Below are 26,393 nucleotides of genomic sequence, written 5' to 3' on the forward strand. Positions count from 1 at the left end.
GCAAAGCAATAATCCATATCTCTCATTTTTGTTCTTTTAAAGTGGGTGTGTATGTGTGTGTGCATGCATGTGTGCTTAAAATACACATTTTTTTCTGGGCAAAGCCTCAACTATACCATTATGTGCTGGAAACACTACACCTCCAAGTACATCCCAGAGAATGTATGTGCAGCTATCAGAGTCAAAGGCACCACGCCTGCACCACTACTTCATACTGCTATTTTAGAAATGATTCCCTTGATTAGTACTTATTCATCTCATTTAAAAAGGAAGGAGTTTTCAAGAGCAAAGAAGGCTGGGAGAAAATTTCACTCAACACAAGATATGAAATTCTAACAAGAACTTGTTAAGAGCTATAGCACATGCCTTGTCATATTATCTTAATTATTTAGCATCAATAATGACATTTCATTTCTGAAAAGGCTGATGAAGAATTTAAAGTTATGATAAATTCAAGTTGCTGAAGTAACAAATTTGGAAACACTTTATCACAATTAAAATAACATTGTTATTTCAAGTACCACAGGCAAAAATGGCAGGGATCATACTGACAGGTAATGGTGTCAAGTCTCTCTCAGGAGGAGGAAAAGATTGACCTGGTGATCTGTATCATCCTGGAGGGGCCATCTGGTCACTCTTTCAAAACATGTTCACAAGGTGCGCAGGATATGCACTTTTGCTTTCAAAAGTCTTGTTTAAAGTTAAATAAATAACTAGGAATACTGAGCAGAAATACAATTTCAGAACACCTCAGACTGTGGTAAAGGAACAGTGAGAGCTAAGCAAAGAGAGAAAGCAAAGGTCTGGGGCATTTCAAGTAACAAAGACTAGCTCTTCCACAGGGAACTGCAGGCACATCTCCAAGAGCAAACAAGGACATTACTAGAAAAAGAGACCTGGTAGACTTGTTTCTAAATGTGGAAGGAATGGAAATGCCTCGCAAATACCCAGAAATACAGGAGAGGTCAAAGTCTATAATAATTAAATATTTTTCTGTCTCTAGCTGATGCTTGTTACAAATAATATAGGGTACCACAAAAGAATCTCAATATTCTATTAAAATGTTCTAAAGAGAGTGGTGGCTTTTCCTACTGCAGACAAAAGTTACTCAAATATCAATTACCTTTCAAGATCTTCTTTCTCCTCCTCTTGTTCACATTTCTCAGTTCCAAACTTGGCTTTCAGTGAGCGGGCTCTGGCAATTATAGCTTCTACATTAGTAATTTGATGGATGATTTCCTAACAGTGGAAAAGGGAGAGACATACATTGGAAAACAGCAAAAAAAAAAAAAAAAAAAGCAGCCTTTTAAAAAATGTATCTTTAAAATAATCATTGCCAACTAGTGAGAACATTTGGCAAGATCCTGACATCATAGCAAACTTACTTCCAATTTCTTGTCTTCTGGATTGGGGAAGTGCAAAACTTTACTGGAATGGGTTATTATCTGCTTTATAATCTTCTTGACTGAAGAAATGTTTTCCAGATTTTCTATTTTTAAGAAGATCAAAGCCATCATTAAATAAGTCAGGCAAAACATACTTTCATTTTGGAAATGAACTAATGACTAATCAAATAAGACATTTACCTTCTTCCTTTACCTTGAGTACAGCTGCATGAATTACACAAGGTAACAGGTGCCGAGCAAGGTCTGCGGGTTTCTGTACCGCCAGATAGTGCAGCACCTGAAGGAGGCACAAAGTTACATGAATGATCAATGTAGCTGTCAAATAAAGTGGCCATTTATGAAAGAAGAAAAAAATCCTCTGCACCACTGAACTCACATCTATAACAAGAGTTGAGAAGAGCTCTCTTCTCTTAGTACTTTGCCCTACTCATCCAGGTAAGTAGCTACTACCCACAATAGTAAGAATAACGTTACTGAAAATTAATAAGGATTTTAGTATTTTATAGTGGTGACTATGCAATTTTCTTCTTTCCAATATGTAATACATGCAAATTAGGAAAATACAAAGAAAACAAGAACCATCTGTAAATTATACCACCTAGAGATAACAACTGTTAATGGTGGAAGATTCTCACTCCGGGATTTTTTAAGACACTGAATACACATATTAGGTAAACAAATTATTAAGTATGTAAAATACTGTTTTGTAACCTGCTTTACTCACTTAACATTTCTAAACATTGATGGAGACCTTCCATTAATTTTTTGGTTTATCATTTTTCCAAAACGCAAATTGTTTTATTACTGTTCTAATTAAAAAATACAGAGAAGTTATGTATAACACATGAACCCTACCTTTAAGCTCCTTATTCAACAGCAGTAAAGATAATAAAAATCTAATCTCATTACGTGAACCTGGATGATAAATGCTCACAGATCTCCAAAATGAATGAATGAACGAATGAATGCATACATCCATACATAGAAGTATAATGCAAAAACCCTCCAGAAATCCTACTTCCTAAGAAGTAACACATTTTTGTGTTTATCTTCTCAGGCTTATTTCTATGTCCATTTAAACACAAAGATATAGGCATATTCAATTTCTTAACAAAAAACTATAATATACATACTATTTTATAACTTGCTTTGTTCATGTAATGACTTATAACCTTTACTTTTTGGCTTGGAGAATTTTGTGTGGTTTGAAAATTTTTTTAAATTAAGAAATACACATACCAGAGTATTAATAACTTAAAGACAACATGAACACTTGTTTACACACCACCAACCAGCTTAAGAAACAGAACATCACCAGCACTTTCCAAATCCCCGTGTGCCCCCCTGATCAAGTCTCCCTCCCTCACACACCCCACCATCAGTAAGTGACTACTAATCATTCTTCTGCTTGTCCACAGAGTTTTCTCACATGTGTGAATAGCCCCAAACAATGTAATGCTTAGTTTGGTCTGGTCTGAATCTTTATATAAATGGAATGTTTCTGGTTCTGACCCTCAGTGACTTGTATACAGCATTCTTTTAGAGATGCATATGTTGATACATACTGTAGTTTATTCATTTTCACTGCTATATTAAAATGCTCCTCCACTGATGGAAAACACCCCCCCCATTTTTGGCTATTACAAATAAGGTTCCTGTTTTATTACTGGGTATGTTTCCTGGTGTACATGTAGAGGAATTTCTTGAGGGCATATACCGAAAAACAGAACTGGATATATACCAGATAATGCCAAATGATTACTTTTTTATATTGAAGTCATATTCCAAATTATTTTACAAAGTGTTTCAAAAGAGTTACATCCTTATCTAGAGTAATAATAGTTCCCAGTGTTGTACATCTTTGCTAACACTTACTATTCAACCTTGGTTTTCCTTAACTTAAAACCAAACAAATTTGCAAGAAGACAAAATATATTTATACCCTTTGCCTAGACTCACCTTTTACCTCATTTAATCACACCCATCTCTTTCCTCTGTATGTACATACAATAATTACACACATACATTTTTTTCTGAGTAATGTGAGAGCAAGTTACATACATCATGTCCTTTTACCCCCAAAGATCTGTGTGTATTTCCTGAAATTAAGAATGTTTTCTTATATAATCAAAAGACAAACTATTGTGATTATATAAACTACCTTTAACAATGATCAAATACTTTTATTAATCTAGCCTACTTTCCCTCATTACAATTTCATCAATAGACCAAATAATGATTTTTATAACCTTTTCCCACCACCATACAGGATCTAGTTAAAGATCATACACAGCATTTAGTTTTCATACTTCTTTAATCACAACAAATCTGGAAGTTTTCTAGTCTGTCTTTTATAACATGGACATTTTGAGTACAGTGCCCTTCCCTCCCCTTTCTGAATAACTGAATTCCGTGCTTTATTCATATTTTAATTTTTAAAAATTTAGATAAAATTTACATACCATAAAATTCACCACTTTAAAATATACACTTCAGTGGTCTTTAGCATACTTACAAGTTATACATCACCATTATCTAATTGCAGAACATTTTAATCACACCAAGAAGAAATCCATTACCCGACAGCAGTCACTCCCTCATTTCTCCCAGCTCCTAGCCCCTGGTAACTACTAAACTAACTTTCAGTCTTCATGAATTTGCCTATTCTGGTATTTCATATAAATGGTATCATGTTACATGTAGCCTTCTATTTCTGGTTTCTTTCACTTAACATAATACTTTTAAGGCTCCTTTGTGTTATACCGTGTATCAGAACTTCATTCATTTTTATGGCTTAATAATATTTCATTGTATGAATATGCCATGCTTTACTTATCCATTCATCAGTTGATCGATATTTAGCTTCGTTTCACTTTTTTGCTATTATGAATCATCCTGTCGATATCTGCATATTTAATTTCCTCAGTTTTTATTTAATGTCCTTTTCCTATTCCAGGATCCCATCCAGGATACCACATTATATTTAGTAGTCAGTCATATTTCTAGGCTCCCCTCACATGTGACACTTTCTTAGACTTTCCTTGTGTTTACTGACCTTGACAGGTTTTTTTTTTTTAAGATTTATTCATTTATTTAAGAGAGAGAAAAAGTGAGTGTGGAGCTCAACACAGGGACCCTGAGATCATGACCTGAGCAAAAATCAAGATTTGGGCGCTTAACCAACTGAGCCACCCAGGTGCCCCTGACTTTGACAGTTTTAAGGAATTTTAGTCAGGTATTTTGTAAAAAGTGCCTCAACTGGAACTTACTTAATGTTTTTCTCATGATCAAACTGGGGTTAGGGATTTTGGGGAGAAAGATGAGTTATAAAGTGGTACTTTCATGACCTCCTATCAAGAGTACATGAAACTCATCACTATTGACTTATCCATGTTGCTAATCTTGCTTACCTGGCTAAGACAGTATTTGTCTGGTTTCTGTACTGTAAGGTTACTCATTTTCCCCAATTTGCATACTGCACTCTTTGGAAGGAAGTCACTATGCACAGTCCATGCTTACAAAGTGAGGAGTTCTGCTCCATCTCCTTGTGGGCAGAGCAGGTTTGAAGTTCTTCTTCATCGATTTGTCTCTTCTCGCCAATTTATTCAGTCATTTATTTGTAACAGTATAGACTCAAGGATATTTATTTTATACTTTGAGTTACAGTCCAACAGTATTTTATTTTGTTGCTCAACTGTTCTAGTATTGGCCACTGGGTAATGTTTCAATTGATTCCTGTGTCCCTAAAGGGGACATATACTCCTAGAATTGTGTGTTGTGGATTGTTTTTTTTTCCAGCTCTTTTTTAGAACAGAATGTTTCTCGTTTTGGGTTTACCTAATGCTTCCTCATGTTTAGATGCAGAATATGTACTCATGGGTCAGTGCATAAGTGCTGTTGGATCCTTCAAAGTATCACACCTTGACACAGACAATCTGCATCTACCCCTTATTAGTAATATCAGTTTTGACCATCCACTCAAGGTATTGCCCCATTTCTCTACTCCATAGTTATTATTTCCTTGCAATTCTCCAGTTGTCTTGGAGAGACACTTCAAAATCATGCAAGTATGATGCTCTTCACCCAGATTTCCACCTAGACATCTACTGATGATTCTCACCTGAACCAATCTTTACTATGAATATGGTCGTAAAATGGAAGAGTTTCCTACTCCAGTGTATCCTCCATATTTATCGGTCATCTTTGAGCTGAAACGCCTCCCTTCTCTCCCATTTCTTTATCTGCAAATTGTCAATGTGGACCCACGGGTTCCGATTTTTTCCCAATAGTTTATAATTCATTACTGTCCTTAGTTATTTGCCATTCAAATTGTCCAGATTTGGTGATTAAGAGTCCCTTTAAACTACCTCTGTATGATACACCCCTATCTTCTTTTAAGCAGTTCCTTATTTTCTGGCAACATGTAATGATCCACACTCATACCTTCCTTGTCCCAATTCTGAAATCAGCCATTTCTCTGAGGAAAGCATGGTCCCTTTTAATGAGGAATGTTCTAGAAATCAATATATATGTGTGTTCACTGCTACTGGGATGTCACTGTTTCTAGACCCCTTCAGAAAAAAGCCAGGAAATATATATTATTATGCCTATGTACATACCCACATTATCTATCCATACTTTAGAAACCTATGGGTCCACACCAATACGGCCAATTCCAATGCACTGCCATTTGGTCTTCCTTGCTTTCCTCAATTCCATGTTTGCATCTTACTTCTACAGTGAGGATTCTGGCTTCCAACAACACCAACACATTTAATTACTCATTTACTCAAACAAAAATCCACCTAAAAGTTTCAGAATTCCTTACCCAACACCACTACAAAAGACAAATCTAGAAAATAGAGTTTAGGATTTGTTTGCAGTGCTCTCCCACCTCTCCCCATACCTGGGGGTATACAGTCAAACATATCTTATGTGATCATAAATTACTGAATTAGATCCTCCTCCTAACCCTGACCCCATTTCAGTGTGGTTATGTTATTCATTTAAAATACACCTGGACAGGTGGTTAAGTGTCTGCCTTCAGATCAGGTCATGATCCCAGGGTCCTGGGATTGAGCCCCCCCTTGGGCTCCTTGCTCAGCGGGGAGCCTGCTTCTCCCTCTGCTTGTGCTCTTTCTCTCTGACAAATAAAATCTTAAAAAAAAAAAAATACACCTGAACTAATTTATCTCAGCTTGCTTTCAATTTTGGTCATTTCCCCTCTTTCCACTCTTGTTGATTTAATTTTTGATGTAGACAATTAACATTTTTTCCAGAAGTCAAAAGTATACAGAAAGTATACTCTTTCCTAAATGTCATTCTCTCCCATATTCCTTTTACTCTATTTTTTCCTCCCCTTTCAACCATTTTGGGTAACTAATTTCATTGTTTTCTGTTTGTGAAGATAAATTTCTTTTTATGATGATAGACACATTTTCTTAATCTCCCTTTTTTACACAAAACGAAGCATACTATATATATTCATTTGCACTTTACTTTTCTCTTAAAAACATCCTAGAAATCACTATCAGTTAATATTTTCCTCATTTTTTTAACAGCTGTATAGTCCTCAGTTATGTAGATGAACCACAGTCCTCAATAAAGCTCCTAAGTTTGGGCATATAGAGAGTTTCCACAATTTTCTAATTACAATGAATGCAGCAATGAACAACTTAGTGCATCTTTATTTTTGTACTGTTGAAAATATTAGGGCAAATTCCTAGAAGTGGGATTGCTTTTGGGGTGAAAGGGTAAATGCATATGTAAATTTTATTAAATACTGCCAAGTTCCTCCCCACATGGGGGTTGTATTATCCTGCCTCTCACCAGTAATGTATGAGAGCTGTTGCCTCAGGGCTTCACTGAGTATTAATTAAGCTGTTAAATTTTCACCAGTGTGATGTGTGATAAATGGTTATCTCAGTGAAGTTTTTTAATTTGCATTTCTCTTATTATGAATGAAGTTGAACATCTTTTGAAAAGTTTAAGGGTAATTATCAATTTTGGGGATGAGTTATCTCCTCAGACCTCTTGCCCATATTTCTAGAGTATTTTGGCCCTTTAACTGTAATACATATATTTCTCCCGGTTTACAAATATTTCTCAGTTTATCGTTTGTCTTCTGGCTTTTTTCAGTCCATTCTTGTGTGTGGTATGAGAAACAGATCTAATTTCATCTTTTGCCAAATGGTTATTCAGTTATCCCAAAACAATTTATTAAAAGGGTCACCTAGGGGAGCCTGGGTGGCTCAGTCAGTTAAGTGTCCAACTCTTGATTTTGGCTCAGGTCATGCATGATCTCAGGGTTGTGAGATTAAGCCCCTCGTCAAGCCCCGAGTCCGGCTCCAAGCACAGCATGCTTAAGATTCTCTCTCTCCCTCTCCCTCTGCCCCTCCAGCCCCCTCTAAAAAATAAAGTAAAATAAAGTAAAAGGGCCAGTGATTTGAGATGCCATTTTTATCATATACTAGATTTCTACATGCATCTATGAACTTTCTATTCGGTTTCACTGGACTGTCTATGCACCATTATCACATTATTTAAATAGTGAGGCTATGTACTATGCTTTAGTATCTGGTCGGGTTAGTTGCCCCCCTCCCCACTCTCCCCCCTTCACCTACCTCATAGCTCTTTCTTTTCAATCTATTCTTAGCTACTTTTTAAATATTTTATTTATTTATTTGACAGAGAGAGAGATACAGCGAGAGAGGGAACACAAGCAGGGGGAGCGGGAGAGGGAGAAGCAGGCTTCCTGCCAAGCAGGGATCCCGATGTGGGGCTTGATCCCAGGACCCTGGGATCATGACCTGAGCTGAAGGCAGCCGCCCAACTGACTGAGCCACCCAGGTGCCCCTATTCTTAGCTACTCTTGCATGCTTTTTTAAAATAACAATTTACCCATTTAAAATATACAATCCAATGGTTTTAGGTATATTCAGAGTTGTACAACCAAAACCACAATCAATTTTAGAACATTTCCATCACCCAAAAAAGAAACCCATTAACAGTCACTCTCCAAACCCCTGAGTCCTAAGCCTACATGTTTATTTTTCCAAATAAATTTGAGTATCAACTTGTCTGGCTCTATAGTAAAGACTTTTGGTATTTTATTGGGATTGCATTAAATTTATAAACTAATTTAAAGAGAACTGACCTTAATGATGTTGACAGTTCCTAACCAAGAACAAGTAGTATCTATTGTTCAAGAGAGTTCTACTTTCTTTATTCATATTTCTAACATTTCTGGTTAGCTTTATTTCTAGGTATTTTACCATTTTTTTCTCTTCTAATGAAGAGAAAATGTCATTTACATCTTCAGAATGGTTATTATTTGTGTATATGAATACTACTGGATATTAACTTTATATCCTGCTGCCTTGCTGAATTCCTCTGTATGAATTACTTTTATCATTGATTCTTTAGATTTTTCCAGGTATACTGTCACATCATCTACAAATAAAAAGTTCTTCTTTTCAAGTCCTTTGCTTCTGCTTTCTCTTTTCTAATTATAGTGGGTAATAACTTCAGAATAACATTAAATGGAAGTGGAGATAACAGGCACTACTGCCTTGTTCCTGACCTTAGTGAGAATAACTCTAGGGTCCCCCTCATTAAGGTGCTGTGTTTAGGACTGAGGTCTATACATCAAAAACTAATGATGTAATGTATGGTGATTAACATAATAAAATAAAATAAAAAACAAAAAAAAAAGGATTGAGGTCTATATATATTTTTCATTTTAAGAAAATATCTACCCATTCTTATTTCTCAATTTTATTAGGAATGAGTATTAAATTTTATCAAAGACTTTTTCAGTATATATGGAAATGATATATTTTCTGTTTAAACCTATTAATGAAGTTAATAAGTAAATTTCCAAATAATCATTGTTGAACTCAGTCGACATGTATTATTTTCTTAAAGTGGTGAGAGTCTATTCACTTAGGATTTTGTATTCAATTTCTTAAGTACTACTGGTCTATACTTTTTTTTATATGCTACTTTTATCAGACTTAGAGACCAATGTTATAGTCAACGTTTCTGATAAAAGATTTTGGGAAATTTCCTCCAACTGCTACGTACCAAAACAATAAAGTAGCACTGGGACTATCTGGTCTCTCAACATTTAGATGAATTCACTGTGAAACCATCTAGGCCTGGTGGTTTTTTATGGGGTCATTTCTTGGCAACTGTGTCTATTTCTTCTATGGTAATGTCTGTTTACATTTTTTATCTTTAGTCATTTTTGATATACTGTATTTTCCTAGGAAATCATCCATTTCATCTTCATTTACAAATTTATATACAGAATCATACAAAGTATTGGTTGTTTTTTTTTTTTACTATTTCCTCCATATCAAGTTATTGGCACTTTTTGTCATTTCTTATTTTGTATATGCATGCTTTTCCCTCTCTTGTGATTAAAGCAGTCAACCATGTGTCTATTTTGATTTTTTAAAAATAAAACCAGATTAATTTGATCTGTTTTTCTGTTCTCTATCACTCTTTGCTTTTATCTTTATCACTGCCTTCCTTTCGTTTTCTTTTGGTTTTACTTTGTTCTTCCTCTAACTTCTTAAGTTAGAAATTTATTAATTCAGTAATTTTCATTCTGTTTTTTTTCCTTGATGGAGGTATTTAGGTCTATGGATTTTCCTTTGAGCACTCGTAAAATATATCTTATAGGTTCAGGTGTATAGTGTTTTCATTATTTTTCAAAAATTTGTCTTAGTATTTCTCCTTTACCCAAGAGTTAATATAAGGCTTTTACATTTCCAGGTAGAAGGCCTAGTTTTTTGTTGTTTCATTTTTAATTTCTAGTTTTATTGCAGAGATCATATTTCCATTATGAATCCTGCTGATATTCTCTTTGGGCCCTAATATACTATCAGTTTTTGTGAATTTTCCATGTGCATGTGAAAAAAAGGTACAGTCTCTACTCTCAAGGTGTCATGTTTGGGATATATCTAAAAGATCAACCTTATTACCTTGTTTCGATCTTTCTTTAGTTTTGTCTACTTGACTGTCTTGTGTTAAGAGTAATGTGTTCAACATCCTCTGTTTCAATCTGTTTCTCTTATCTCCTGTGGCTTCCTATTTTTATAGATGGCTACTGTGTTATCTAGTGTATAAACATTAACAAATGTTATATCCTCACTGTCAAATACCACTTTAAGATTATAAAGCATATCTGTGTCATCATTTAATGCTTTTCTGCTTTACTTCTACTTTATTTCGTATCAGGATCATAACCCCTGCTTTCTTTATTGTTCTCATGTACCTGGTAAATCTTTGTCCACTGTTTTCTTTGTAACCTTTTTGTGTATGTGATAAAATAAAATTTAATTATGTAATTAAGCACTGGCAGAAAACTAAAGGAATAATTTGGTTATACCCTTACTCTGATCATATCTCTATGTATTTTATTTTTTATTTCATTAATTTTTTGAAGCATAATATACAGTGTTATATTAGTTTCAGGTGTATGATATAGTGATTCAAGAATTCTATCCACTTCTCAGTGATCATCAAGGTAAGTATTCTTAATCCCCTGTATCTATTTCACTCACATCCCCACAACCCATCTTCCATCTGGCAACCATTAGTTTGTTCTCTATATTTAAGTCCTTTGTTGTTGTTTTTTTTGTCCTTTTTCTTTGTCTTGTTTTTTAAATTCCACTTATGTGCGAAATCATATGGTACTTGTCTTTCTCTAACTTATTTCACTCAGCATTACATTCTCTAGGTCCACCTGTGTTGCTGCAAATGGCAAAATTTCATTCTTCATGGCTGAATAATATTCTACCATAGATAGATAGATCAGATCTTCTTTACTCATTCATCTCTCAATAGACACTTTGGTTGCTTCCATATCTTGGCTGTTGTAAATAATGCTGCAATAAACATAGGGGCGCATGCATCTTTTCAAATTAGTGATTTCATTTCCTTTGGTAAATACCCAGCAGTGGAATTACTGGATCATTGATTGTTACTCTGTGTGTTTCTCTATTTAGTGTGTTCTTTGCTTTTTAAAAAAACTCTGTTGGTACTTAAGAAGTTTATATTTTTATTCTAGTAGAGATTTTTGCAGTTAATTCTTTTTATGCTGTCCTTAATTCCCTCACTTTAAGTGTTTTATAATTTGGTCTGACAATTTTAAATGTTATCCTCTGATTACCATCTTCTTCTACCCATATCCTCACCTAGATTTAGTCTTAGCTCTAAAATTAATGAAATAAAATGCTCACCACTGGCCCTTTGCCAAAGTTTCTCCAGTCATCTCTTGGCTGGATCAAGTTCATCCTCCTACACTATCTTGTTCAATATGAACAAGGCAGAACCTAGCCACATGCAGGCATTTAAAATTCAGTTCCCAAGTTATACTAGCCACATTTCAAGTGTTCATTAGAGCCATAGGTGGCCAGTGGCTGTAATTTCGAACATCACAGCTGTAGAATGTTTCTAAAACTATAGAAAGTTCTATTAGACACGGCAACTCTAGTGGATTCCTCAGAAAGGGGGCATGTGTACAAAAATTTCTATGTGTAAAACCTCAAGAGAAAATTTTCTTAGATCCTTGATTATTTGGACACCTTGGTAGGATATATATCTTTGGTTTGTACTTTTTGCTTCATTTCTTGAAAATGCTGCTCCATGCTGCCTTGCTTTTGAGAAATATGATACCTAATTCTCCCTTGTAAATTATTTTCATCTTTTTGCCTAGAAGTCCTGAGAATCTTTTTTTCTTTAAATATCTAAGTTCCTGGGGCACCTGGGTGGCCCAGTCGTTAAGCGTCTGCCTTCGGCTCAGGTCATGATCCCAGGGTCCTGGGATCGAGCCCCGCATCAGGCTCCCTGCTCGGCGGGAAGCCTGCTTCTCCCTCTCTACCGCTTGTGCTCTCTCTCTCTCTCTCAAATAAATAAATAAAATCTTTTTAAAAAAAAATAAATAAATATTTAAGTTCCAGTAGTTTACAATGATGTATTTTGGAGTTCATTATTTATGGTACATTTTTCCCTGCATCTAGTAAAAGAGCCCTTTCAATATGTAAACTCAGGTTTTCTTTTATTTCCGGAAAGTTTTCTTGATTACAGTTTCAAATACTAGTTCTGTTCCAATGTTTTGGTTTTTCCTCTTAAAGACTCTGATAAAATGAATATTATTCCTACTTTTCCTATCTTTCATTTCTACTAGTTTCTCTTCAACTCCTTTTATTCGTCATCCATTTTCATTCTCTTGACTGTTTTTGCTGCTTTTCCTTGATATCTTTTATTAAATTTAAATGTAAATCCATTCTCCTTTGGGCCCTTTGTAATTTAGCCTTTATTTTTGATATGGTTGTCTTATTCTTCTACTTCTATCCTGAGTTAAACCAGCTGTGGTTTCATTTCTTTGTGGGATTTTTGGTCCATTTCTGCTGTTGGCTTTAATATTTCTGATTAAACATGATTTTTCATATCCCCCATGTTGGTTTGAGGACACCTGACTCCTTTTGGAGTGTTACAATTTTTTTCTGCTTCATGGTCAGTTTTCTGGGAAATGTTTTTATTAGCTCAAATAATCGTATCTGCAGTTTCTGCTTTTTTATAGTAGTTCTGTATGGATATGATCTGCTCTTTACCAATCCTAGTCATGTCACAGTTTAAAAGTGCCCTCTTCTGTACCGTTTCTTTAATGGATTGGGGAGAGAGTGACGGAGGCTGATAGGTCTTATTTCTCTTGCATTTCTGCAGGATCCCTAATTTTCCCCTTACTCCTTTTTTCCCATCATTGCTTTATCTCAAAGCGGTATCATTCCTTCTCTATATATCTGGTTCTTGCCAAGGCAGTGTCTCTCCAAGTGTCTGCTTCTATTCCTGCCCACTTCAAGCCCCTTCTCTATAGCCGTGCTGTGAACTATCAAACCATATTTGCAAAGCTGAGTATTTTGCACTGAGTATTAATGTTAGGTTCTCTCATGCTGGGGGTGACTCTGTGCTCCATCTAAGTCTTCTATATCCCTCAGCTCTTCTTTTTAAGACTCCCTGCCCCCACTCTCTATATACAGGCTTACAGCACTAGGAACTCCATTGAAATGTGGCTTATTTCTCTACTTAAAGTTAATTCAAAGGTCATTATAGTCTCTGTATCTTAGTAATGCTGAAAGCATAGATTTATTTCCTTACTAATTTCATGGAGTTTTGGGGGAGCTGGATGGGAGAGTGTGTAGGACAATTTGTTATCAGGTGGCTGTCACTATTCTCCAGAACTCTAAATGTTTTTTTAATAATTACAAAGCAGTCCACCAAATGATTATACCATATTTATTGAACCAAGCCTTATTTCTGGAAACTTTTGTTGTATCTACCTTTTCACTAGAAAACTTTGTTGAACATCATTCTTGTACATTAGTATTTCTGTATTTATTATTTCCTTAATAAGGTTTTTGATACGAACTGCTAGGTCAAAGGATGTGACCATCTTTAAGGCTTTTGACATATGCTATAAGACAGTTCAATGGTAAGCATTCTATAAAAATATACATGTCTTATTCTCCGGCCTATTTGCAACTAGTTCTAAAATCTTAAATGTGAATAGCAGATATATAAAAGGCCCATTAAATTACAATGCTTTGCTTCTCAATTATGTCCAGAATATCACATCTATTATAGTGAATTTTTAAAATGTTAGAACAATTGTTAGCTTTCTAGTATTAGATACTGAAACCTCAGTTACCTTTTCTGCTTCCCGTGTATCATCAAAAAGTCTCCTTTGCCTTCTAGCAGGAATTGGCTTAGCTGTTTCCCAGGCTTCTACCCACATATTGCTTGGAATCTTCATTCGGGCACTCAGTTCTCCTTTCAGAACCATGTTGCCCTTTTCGTCAATGACCTCCTCTTCAATATAATCCCGGGGTGAATACCACCTCACAAAATCTTCCAGAAAACAACCTGGATTAGCTGCCTAAAATAAGGTAAAAAAAATTCAGCAGAATCAAAAATCAACAGGTAATGATAAAACTGTTTACAAATTCATACTTTCACAAAAAGCTTATCTAATCTTTACAAAATCTAATATGTGACATGAGTCTGGGTGTCACCTTTAAAACAGGTCAGATGTTCAAGTACCAAAAGCATTTTCTTTTGCTGTCCCCATTTTATAGAAAAAGAAAACATTTGATGAATTTAGAAATAAAAAGTTGATGGGAAGTGAAAATAATTCTCTTAAGTGTATTGTTAAGTTACATAAGTTAGTTTAAAATTATAATATAGTAACTACTCAATACTTGGAAAAGTATCAAATAAGCTCAAGTCAAGTAATTAAATAATATACCATGCGATCAGAATAACACAATAACAGAAAAGTTCTACCGTTTTTTCCTTCAATAAATCACTACTGGTACTGCAATAATTATCAGCTAACCTCAGAAATGTTCTACTCAGTCATCAAATTCTTGTGCTTTTATAACAAATTACCATCACATAAACTGCTTTTGTCCTGTTAAGGAACTAGAATTCAAACTATTGCTTCTCAGGTTTCTGAAACCAACTAATTAAACTTTTATTTAGTAGGCAAGTCTGTAGAATTGATGATGATGCATGCTAAAATGCTTTAAGTAATTCTACAGTCAAGCCTGGAAAAAAGGAGAGGCTTCACAGGGTAAGGCATGGAGGTCGTCTTTGCAAGTGTCCAGTGATGTATCAGTAGAGTACTAAAGATGGATACACACACACACACACACTATCTCAAAGGATATGTGTGCACACATTAAACACATACCTTTTTGGTTAAATTCTCTACCACAACATATACTTCCTGCCAAGAGTACTATTTTATTTTCCTGAAACAGTTAAGTGATATAAACATTAACAAGAAAGTGCTAATAAGCAGATCATTTTCTTCCTTTTTAAATTAAATTAACCTCTAACCAAAATGAAAATAGACATGATAAGAATAGTCAGTCTTAAATGTAAAGAGCAAAACTGCCCATTTCTCCTCATTGAGTTCACTGTCTCTCAGCTTCACAATACCCATCAATTGGTATTGTGAGGGATGAGGACTCAGAGGAAGGTCCTTTACTGAGAGTTGCCAACATCAACTTCTAAGGGCTATGGCATCATAGCAACAAAAAAATGCTGTGAAGTGCAGTGGATCAAGACTGCTGCATGACTCAGGATTCATGTACAAAGATCTGGTTATTAACCAGGCAACACCACACCTACACAAAAATATCTTAGGAACTAGAGATAGACCTTGAGAAAAGAGAACGAACTTAAAGAAAATAATACTGAACTCCTGCACTACAGAAATTAAAAAAAAAAAAAAAACACAACAACTTTTAACACAAAAATTCTTCGTCTGCCTGGCCTTACTGTACCAGGCTGAACATACAGCTACCAGGAGAGAGTCATGCCTCACTTCAGCTATGGCTTATCTTTCTTTCTACTGTTAAGGTATGTACTCCAAGGACATGCTTGAGAATAGGCCCTGTCCTATTGAGAGGTGTAGGTACCTCAGGTACGTATCACCATTCATCCAAAGCTCTGCAGATTCTCCTAAGGGCCCCTAATACCCAGTCACCCCTATATAAAAAGGTAAAGGCAACCATGTCTATTTTAGAATGACTACGTTTCCTTAAATATATTAACTGATTCCCACATAGAGACAGATGTGTAAGTTGGCTATCTAAAATACAATCTTTTTATTGAAACCATGTTTTAAGAGATTTGTAGGTACTCAAGTTAGTCTACAACAGTCTACTGAACCCAATCTTGCTGAGGTACAGTGTTGGAATTATACAGAATCTTCCCGTGAGGAGCCAATATGTTTCTTCTATAAGGACAACTTTTACAGTTCCAATTTGGAATTTCATCTGGTAAATGCCTCTGCAAGGAAGCTGTAGCAGGTTAAGGACAGATACTATGAAGGCAGCTAGAAGTCAGGTACAAAAATAGCTGCTGCACACTCCTACTATGTACATACACCCTTTTCTACCTTTTTGATTTAACACATGTCCTGAGAGTCAACTGTTTTCTCACTATACCAACTATTTGTCTTAAAACAATTATGTCTTTCTTTCTTGTCTCATGGCAGAATAAAATGCACAGATTTTCCGTACCTTTTTAGTCTCTAAGAAAAACACATACCTCTCAAGAGGTTTCCTGAATATTTTTTTTTTTGTAAAGATGGGGTAAATACATAGAGAATAAAAGCATTCCCTTTTACTGTCACTAAAATCTGCTAACAGGGAAGATAAAAGTGACATAGGTTTTCATAGGGTATTTATATTGAAAAAAAAATCAATCTCGGGCTGGCATACAGCATGAAAGCAGGACTGACTGGAGGCTATGAAATGAGGAGATGGAGGCCATCACAGGTAGCAGCAGGTCAAGGAGGAAAATCTGGGCATGGGAGACAGTTCAGAGTATCAGCAGGAGGCACAAGAAAGGCCTATGGCCCACCAGACTACCCACTTGGTTGTTTTGTTGCTGTTGTTGTTGTTTTTAATACACATGGCTTCACCTCGGCTTTCAAAAATAAGTAATTCAAAAACAAAAGACCTTTCTTCATCCCTGGGTTTTTAAGCTAATAAGCTAAATGTCACCATTCTCTGAATCTTCTATGTTCTAATATAAGCCTATATCTAAGCTTAAAATCTTCTTCTCCAGGTAGCAAATGCCTACTCATGCTAAATGGTGACTCTTCTGAGAAACCCTCCATGACCCACTCAGCAAAGTCAGTCACCTTTTTGACATTGCCTTCATAAGTGAAGGCATCACCTAATTATTTACATATCTCCCTCCACAACCTTAATAGACTGTAACTGAGGATAAACATTGTATTTCCTACTTATCTAATCACAGTACAAGTCATAAAGTAGGCAATCAAAAAGTTTGTTGAATGAACCAGCCTATGTTAAATCCTAAGGGTTTCCTAAGCCATGCATTAAATTGGCTGAACACACACAAAGAAGAAAAACATCCCAAAGCACATAAAGAAATGATTCAATTCTCAACTTTCGACTACTGTTCAAAGATTGTTCTTTTTTTAAATTTAAGAAGCAAGTCTGGCTACGACGTTTAGGAGATAAATGTAGGTTGTTGTAACTACTAAGAAATCAAAACGTTTAATAAAAAAGACATTCAGGCTTTCACACCACTTTAGAGAGTGACTTTCACAGCTTTATCCCAGAATAGCTCAAAATAGACTCCCAAGCTCTGACAGTGTGACCCACCTTAAAAGATTCCATATCTGAAAGCAGACAGGCACTCTGCATGCGTGCTCGGAGGTGAGCCCCTTCTGCTGATGTACCTAATTTAGCTAGAACCTCCGACTGCTCTTCTAGCAGATCTTCTGTCATAGGCGCTGGTTCCTGTGAAGCACAAAAGGACAAAGCTCATGAACAGCTTTTTTTTAGAAAAAGCAGAACTACAGAAACACAATAAAGACAATTATATCAGCTCTAGCAGTCATAAGATCTGTACTTAAAAAAATTTAGAGAAATTCACAAATTTTTGGAACCTACATAAAAAATTAACAAATTAATAATAAATATGACTTTCAGGACCCCCCCACAACAAATAAGATTATCATGTTTCCCTTGACAAGGATTAATAAAAGACAGAGGAATTTGGGTGCACCGAACATTTTCCTGTCTCTTAATGATAACAAGTGAAGTCCTAATGATATGTTTATATATGCCATCGTTAGTTACAACCAGGTTTTTATTGTAACTCATAAGAGAAAAAAAATGATAAATATGAAAATTAAAATAAAGGCAAATTAATTGAATCCCACCTAAAAGACCACAAATAACTAAGTTTTATGTTGGAAAAGCTGCTTTGAGTTTAGGTTCCAAAGATATTCTAATTACTGATTCCCATAAGAAGTCTTTGGATTTTTGTTTTGAGAATCAGGGACATTATAGAATTCTAATGGTAACCCCAAATAAAAAAGAAGCTAAGGCAAATCTAAAGGAAGGCACAACTAGAGAATCATTATGAACATTCCAAGCTGTTCAAAGGGTCTTAGGAAAGTTCTCTAAGAATTGATTCCATTAGATTTTATATCTGAAATACGAAGCACTCAACAATCCAGAGACTAACCAAACAAAGCTCGCCTGCTTCATTCTTAAAGCCAAAAAAACCCATGGACTTTTCTATTACTAGATAATAAGATAAAGCACAAGAGAAATAATTTTTTAGAGTATCTTGCCAATAAATACATTCCTTCTAGATTTCAACAGCTTACTTTAAAGCAGGTTTTATAGCCTCAGCACTACTGACATTTAGACTGGATAATTCTTTGTGGTGGGCCTGTCTTATGCATTGTAGGATGTTTAGCAGGATCTATGGCCTATTAGATGCCAATAGCACCACTCCACCTCATGATAATCAAACGTGTTTCCAGACATTACCAAATATCCCTGGGGGGCAAAAATCACTCCCCAGTTGAGAACCACTGCCATAAGATAAATAATTTTCACAAATATCTGTCAAAAATAAAGTAGGAACATGATAAACCTATGGCATTCAAAACACAGAGCAACAAACAAAAGAAAATAACTTTTCTTCTATCATCCTCATTTTTGAAACAAACCTAAATGAGGCACTTTCACATACTGCTGAAGAGAACATAATGTATAAGCTTTTCTAGATGACAATCTGGGAATCAATACATGGCATTAATGATCATGCCCTCTGACCCAATAATCCACTTCTAGAAATAGCACTATAGCATTACTTAGAATAGTGTGAGAATTGGAAAGAATCTCAATGTACAATAATAGGAAAATTGATATAGGAAAAATGGAAAGAAACCGCTCTAACAGTGATTATCTGTGGATTATGGAATTATGAATTTTTGTTTTGTTTTCTGTACAATGAACATGCATCACTTTTAAAGTCTCACACCGATACTCAGGGTTGAATAGTAACAGGTAAGGCAATATGACACAGTGGTTAAGAGCTTGGACTCTAGAAAAAACGTGCCTATATTTGAATCCCAGTTCTATGACCTTGGATAATCACTCAAGCTTTCTGTGACTCTTTCTTGTGAAGAAAAAATCCTGGCACATACTCAATAAATGCTAGCAATTAGAGACAAAATAGTTAGGTTTTAATTATAACCTCCCACTGATATCAACATACCACAAATTAAAAAAATTATATGAACCCCCAATGAAGCAGTACTCAAGAGCAGAAGCCTTCAGTCTCTTCATTAGGAAGGAGGAAGGAGCTACTTTTCATTGTCCTACAGCCCTGAAATCTCAGGATGGCAAGAAAGGAACAAGATGTTGAAAAGATACTGATAACCCTCCCACCTGGAAATCTCAGGCCAGTTGTAAGTAAAGAAGAACATGATTAAGAGGAAGAGAAGCAGCAAGTAGCCCAAGGACCATACACTTTCATATCTACCACTTCTAAATATGCTCAAAGCTTCCTCATATACATTATCTCATGTGATCACTGAGAGGAGGTCAGAGCATTTTACAACTGATGAGACTGAGGTACAGAGATAAGTGACCTACCCAAAATCAAGTGGCAAAACTACCAAGTGTCAAACTGAAGGCAGAATCTCGGACATCTATCTGATGCTGACTTTGAGAACTACTAGTTTGGTTCAATCCACCAGTTAAGGACTCTTGCTCCAAGAGATTCTCCACAGGTTTCTCTTCTAGTCCTGGCTCTAGAATATTAGGTAAAGTCTTCAAGCTTTTCCTAGCCATAAATTTTAGGTTGAACTAAGTCTACATGAAAGAAATATTAAAGTGTGCTTGAATTCTTATGAAGCAAGGATCTATATAAAGTCTTATTTTTCTGTGTGTGAAGTGGGCAATTGATTAATGGCACATTTTAAGCTAACTTCTAAAGTGTGAAATTTTAAGTGTTTCAACTGAGATCATTTTGAATTCCAACCATTTTATGTAAGTACATATACAATGATTATAATTCAAGTGAGATTAACTTTTAAGTAAGAAAGTAAAATAGACTAAAAATCTGCCCTGATTTGCCTAAATATAAGATATAAAAATGAATTTTTAAATACATAGGATGCATGTTGAGAAAAAATAAGTTTAAATTATTCCAGATTTATATAATAAATCTGAATGTAGAAAATGAAGCATCTAAAATGAATGAGGGGGGTATATAGCCTTTTGAAAAGAAATAACGCTTGAGCTTCCAGAATAACTTTTTTGGACTCTTCATTATCCCAATCAAACCAAGACAACATAATGTAACTAGCTCATTAAAAATAAGGAATACTGTTAATTAAAATTTGGAAAGGGAAAAGATGTAATAAATTAACCTTTGCTGGATACTTACATGCCAAATGCTTTTAAACATATATGGTTTAATTCTTAACAACCGAGAGTAATACAAACTATTCTTGGCTTTTAAAGGATTTAATATTTGATTATTAAGCAAATAAATAGATAGGGTTTTCAAACTGGAGATATGTTAGAACAGAAATACTTTCCTTTTCTTCCTGTCAATCACTGATCATAGAACCATTTAACTTTAACCGCTTTTGTGAAGTATAATCAACATATAATAATTTAAAGGTTACATCTGATGAGTATACATCCATGAAACAATCACCAAAATCGAGATAACGAATATATCCATCACTCCTCAAAGTTTCCTTATGATCATTTTTGGAATGTTCATCAAAAAAATGAATGGACAAACTGTGGTATATCCATGCAATGGAACACTAGTACTAAGCAATAAAAATGAATGAACTATTGATACACACAACAGTATGTATGAATCTCAAAATAATTATGCTCAAAGAATTCCTACACACACAAAAATAAAAATGAATAAAATTTACACAAAATTCTAAAAAATGCAAACCAACCTATTATTTTTATTAGAGAGCAAAACAAGGCTCAGAAAGAAAACACAGCTTGTACTAGCAATACTGTTAATAAGTGGTAGTGCCAGAATATAAATCTAGCTCTGGTAGATTCCAAAACCAAGGTCTATACCACAAGACCTCAATGCCAACTGCATGCTCCAAGACAAAATTAGATTAACTATACACTCAGTTTTTAGTATTAGAATATTCTGTCCTAAAACTAAAATTTAATAATGAAATACCTAAAAAATATAATTTACTTTTAAAAGGATATAATGAACAAAAAGCATTAAGGCCTGTCAAACAAAAAAACTAACCTTGTAAGTAACAGCCACCTGCCAAAGAAACAGTATAAGCATGGAACAGAATCCATGCTTAAAATTATCAAGCAAACATCCCAATATCTAACTGTATAAATATTAAAATTAATCAACCCATTTCAAAATATAAAAACTGCTTACAAACTTTTAAGTAAATCCTTGCATCTTGAGAAGCAATACTAGCCACTTACATCTTGTAAGAAAAAGTCCTCATAAGAATAATAGCTAAACACTGAGTGCTTATTGTGGACTAGACACTGTATTCACTCATCATGTGCTATTTCACTTAAAATTCACAATTAGCTTAATGAAAACCCCAATATGCAGAAAAGCATTTGATAAAATATAACACCTGTTCATGATAAAAACTCTCAAAAACCAGGAATAAAAGAGAATTTCCTTAATATGATAAATGATAATCAACATCAGATACGCTCAATGATCATTATATGCTTTCCCCCTGAAGTTGAGAGCAAGAGCAGGTATCCATACACTAATCAACACTGTAATGGTGGTCCAGTACAATAAAGTATGAAAAAGAATTAAAAAGTATAAAGGTTAGAAAATCAAAATTCAAATTGTATTAACAGATAACATGACTGTGTATACAGAAAACTCCAAATAATCTACAAACTGCTAGAAATAATAAGTGAATGTACTAAGATTGCTAGATCCAAAGTCCATATAAAAAAATCAACTGTCTCTATGTATCAGGGAAAAAAAATTTCAATGGAATTTTTAAAAATGCCATTTATAACATTTAAGAAATTACAAAAACTATGAATTAAATCTAATAAAAGATATGCAAAACCTCTACACTGAAAACTATAAAACACTGGTAAGGGAAAGTAAAAGAAACCTTAAATAAAATGAAAGGTATTTCACGGTCACGGGACTCAAAATTGTTAAGATGTCAATTCTCCTTAAATTAATTTATAAATTCAATGCAATATGGATTAAAAACCCAGCAGGATTATTTTACATGTGGAAAATGACAAGCTAATTCTTAAATTTACATAAAAATGCAATGAACAGCCAAGATAATCTTGAAGAACAAAGTAAGAAGATTTATACTACAAGACAGAAAGACTGTAAGTTGTAGTAATATAGTATCTTATTGGTACAAGGATAAACAAAGAGACTAATGGATAGAATAAATAGTCTAGAAATAGATGAACACTCATTCGATCATATGATTTACAACAAAGACATCACTGCCATTCTGTGGGAAAAAGCAGTTCTTCTGAATAATGGTGTTGGAACATAATTATATATCCTTACAAAGAAAAGACAGCCTTTTCCTCATACCAAACACAGTCAATTTGAGGTGGGTCACATACATAAATGCAATAGGTAAAACAATGAAGCTTCCAGAAGAAAACATAAGAGACTACACTGGGGCAGAAAAAGATTTCTTAAAAGGGAGACAAAGCACTATCCACATAAGAAAAACACTGATTGCTCAGACTTTATTAAAGTTAAGAATGCCTATTCAACAAAAGGCATCATTAAGAAGGTGACTAGACAGCTATAGATTAGAGAAATTATCTATAATACATATAACTGACTGAAAACTCATATCCAGAATATATGAAGAAACCTGCAAAGCAGTAAGAAAAAAAAAACTACCTTTTTAAAACAGGCAAAGGTTCTGAATAGGTACTTCACCAAGAAGGTAACCAAATGGACAATATATAAAATACAATATATGAAAATGTGTTCAGTAGCATTACTCACCAAGGAAATGTAAAAACATGAGATACTACTACATACCCACCCAAAAGCCACAAATTTAAATAACTGAAATAATCAAGCACGCAGAGAAGACTCAACATAGCGGACTTCAGACTGCTATCCTCTGAAAGGCCTGTTTGCAAAGTTGACCCTTTGCTGGCATCTAGAAACTTGGATTTTGACAGGATCTCCACTGTACTCAGAACTGATAAAAAATGGCACACTGTGCCTAAATTATTTGTGCAAACGATATGGTTTATGCTGAACACCTGCTTTCCTTCTAGGAATCTGGAATTATGGTATGTGCTAGGCAGAGGACGCCAATATGACCAGCCCCCCAGTAAAAACCCTGAGCACTGGACCCTCTAAAAAGTCCCTCTGGTAGACAACATTTCACATGTGATCACAATTCACTGCTGGAGTGAGAATTAGGCATATCCTGTATGGCCACACTAGAAGAGGACTCTTGGAAGCCTGTGTCTGGTATCCTCCAAACTTTGTCCCATAGGCCATTTCCTATTCCTGATTTTGCTTTGTATCCTTTTACTTTAATAAAGTATTGCTATAAGCACGACTATATGCTGAGTCCTGTGAGTCCTCCTAGCAAATCATCAAACCTGGAAGTGGTGACACACCAAATGTTAGGGATTATGTGGCATAAACCCCAATTGTTATATATTGTTGGAGGGAATATAAACTATTCAACCACTCTGGGAGACCATTTGGCAATATCTACTAAGCAAAAACATATTTCTACCATGTGGCAAAAACAATTCTACTCTTAGAAATTTATCCAAAAGAAAATGAGTGCCTATATTCACCAAAAGACACTTAAAAGAATGTTCATGTATTTGTAATAGCTCAAACCATAAACAACTCAAATTCCATCAGCAGGTGAATGGATGAGCAAATTGTGGCATGTTCACGTAACAGAATACTACAAAGTAATAAAACACACACACAAATGATTCATGTAACAACATGGATGAACCTCACACACGGTAGTTTAAAAAAGCTCAATGCAGGCACCTGGGTGGCTCAGTTGGTTAAGCGACTGCCTTCGGCTCAGGTCATGATCCTGGAGTCCCAGGATCGAGTCCCGCATCGGGCTCCCTGCTCGGCGGGGAGTCTGCTTCTCCCTCTGACCCTCCCCCCTCTCATGTGCTCTCTCTCTCTCATTCTTTCTCTCAAATAAATAAAATCTTTAAAAAAAATAAATAAAAATAAAAAAATAAAAAAGCTCAACACAAGAGCAGGAAATGTATGATTGTATTTATACACAAAAGAGTAAGCAGAACATAATTCCATTTATGAGATTCAGAAACTGACAAAATTAACCTGTGGTGATAAAGTCAGGAAAAAACTTACCTGGAGGGGAGTACTGGGCTATGTTATCCAATACACTTTGCTACTTGAAATAAATTTACTAAAATTAAAAAAAAATCAGTTTCTCGGTCGCATTACCACACTTCAAGCACTCAATGGCCACAAATGGGTAATGGCTATAGTACTAGACAGGACAGATAGAATATGTCCATTTCTATTTTCACAGAAAGTTCTATTGATCAGTACTTTTCTAGGATGATGGGAATTTTCCATACCTTGGGATCTGGATGGTAGCTACCTGAGTTTTTAAAAATGAAAAAACTCACCAAGTAGTATACTTAAGATTTGTGCACTTTATATATAGTTTATAAACCAATGAATAAGCAAATGTCTTTTAAATGACAGGAGAAAACATGCACAATATATATAACAAAGGATTTATATCTAAAATATGAAGGACGAATATAAATCAATAAGAACAGGTCAACAACCTAAAGGAAAAATGACAGGCAAGTCAAAGGAAAAGATGGCCAATAAACATACTAAATGATGCTTAATTTCATCAAAAATCAGGGAAAACAATCTAAAACAGTGAGATACTACTTTTGTCCATCATATTCGTAAAAATTTATATGACTGGTAATGTTGTTTATAAAAAAAATAAAATATGAATATAAGTTCCATGAGTACAAGAACCTGTCTACTTTACTGCTAAATCCCCAAGTTCTAGAACAGTGGTTGGCATATATTAGGCCCTCAATACAGATTTGTGCCAGGAAGGAACTGAGAAAGGGAAGTTGAGTAAAGAATAAAAAAAAAAAGAGAGAGAGAGAGAATAGTATTCCCTTATTCCTCTATATGCACCAGTGACCAGAGTATAAAAAAGGTACAGCCTTTTTGAACAGCCATTTTGTAATTTGTGTATCTGCTTATCTAGCAAATCCATTTATTTTCTTCCTTAAGAAACATTCAAACGTGGGAGCACCTGGGTGGCTCAGTTGATTAAGCATTTGCCTTTGGCATAGGTCATCATCCCAGAGTCCTGGGACGGAGCCCCACATCAGACTCTCTGCTCAGCAGGGAGTCTGCTCTCCTATCACTCCTCTGTGCTCTCCCTCTCTCAAATAAATAAATAAAATCTTAAAAAAAAAATTCAAATGTGAACACAATATGTGAAAAACTGCAAGAATTTGCACTGTAGCACTATTATAGCAAAAATTAGCAAATAACATATACTGTACATTAAAAGGGGAATGGTTAAATAAACTGTCTCCTCTCTGCCATGGAATATTACACACCAATTAAAAAGGAATAAAGTAGACCTACATGTAATGTCATGGAAAGATCTCCAAGACATACTAGGTTAAAGGGTGCCTGGGTGACTCAGTCGTTAAGCGTCTGCCTTCGGCTCAGGTTATGATCCCAGGGTCCTGGGATCGAGCCCCACATCGGGCCCCCTGCTCCACGGGAAGCCTGCTTCTCCCCCTTCTACTCCCCCTGCTTGTGTTCCTGCTCCCGCTCTGTCAAATAAATAAAATCTTAAAAAAAAAAAAAAAAGACATACTAGGTTAAACAAAAAGTTGTACACCAATGCATACATTTAAAAACAAACAAAAAAGGGGTGCCTGGGTGGCACAGTCAGTTGAGCTTCCAACTCTTGGTTTCAGTTCGGTCGTGATCTCAGGGTCGTAAGATTGAGCTGAGCGCTGAGAGTCTGCTTTCTCCCTCTCCCTCTTCCTCTGCTCCTCCCCACCACTCTCT

At 35.1% G+C, this 26,393-nt stretch overlaps 1 protein-coding gene across 4 annotated transcripts in view; it reads right to left on the bottom strand.

The window, feature by feature from the left end:
* The window catches only part of RAB3GAP1 (RAB3 GTPase activating protein catalytic subunit 1), a 115,532-nt gene that overhangs the window by 6,519 nt on the left and 82,620 nt on the right, over nucleotides 1-26,393 (bottom strand). For all 4 annotated transcript variants that reach the window (XM_025856892.2, XM_073884645.1, XM_073884654.1 and 1 more), the window contains 5 exons: nucleotides 17,624-17,761; nucleotides 14,125-14,352; nucleotides 1,587-1,683; nucleotides 1,386-1,489; nucleotides 1,124-1,239 (listed from right to left, as the gene is read on the bottom strand). In XM_025856892.2, the coding sequence (XP_025712677.1) occupies nucleotides 1,124-1,239; nucleotides 1,386-1,489; nucleotides 1,587-1,683; nucleotides 14,125-14,352; nucleotides 17,624-17,761 (683 nt within the window). The remainder of the gene's footprint in view (nucleotides 1-1,123; nucleotides 1,240-1,385; nucleotides 1,490-1,586; nucleotides 1,684-14,124; nucleotides 14,353-17,623; nucleotides 17,762-26,393) is intronic.

The sequence above is a fragment of the Callorhinus ursinus genome, unplaced genomic scaffold, assembly GCF_003265705.2.
Source record: "Callorhinus ursinus isolate GAN/ISIS: 27379988/994484 unplaced genomic scaffold, GSC_fseal_2.0 scaffold2, whole genome shotgun sequence".
In the NCBI taxonomy this organism is placed as follows: Eukaryota; Metazoa; Chordata; class Mammalia; order Carnivora; family Otariidae; genus Callorhinus; species Callorhinus ursinus.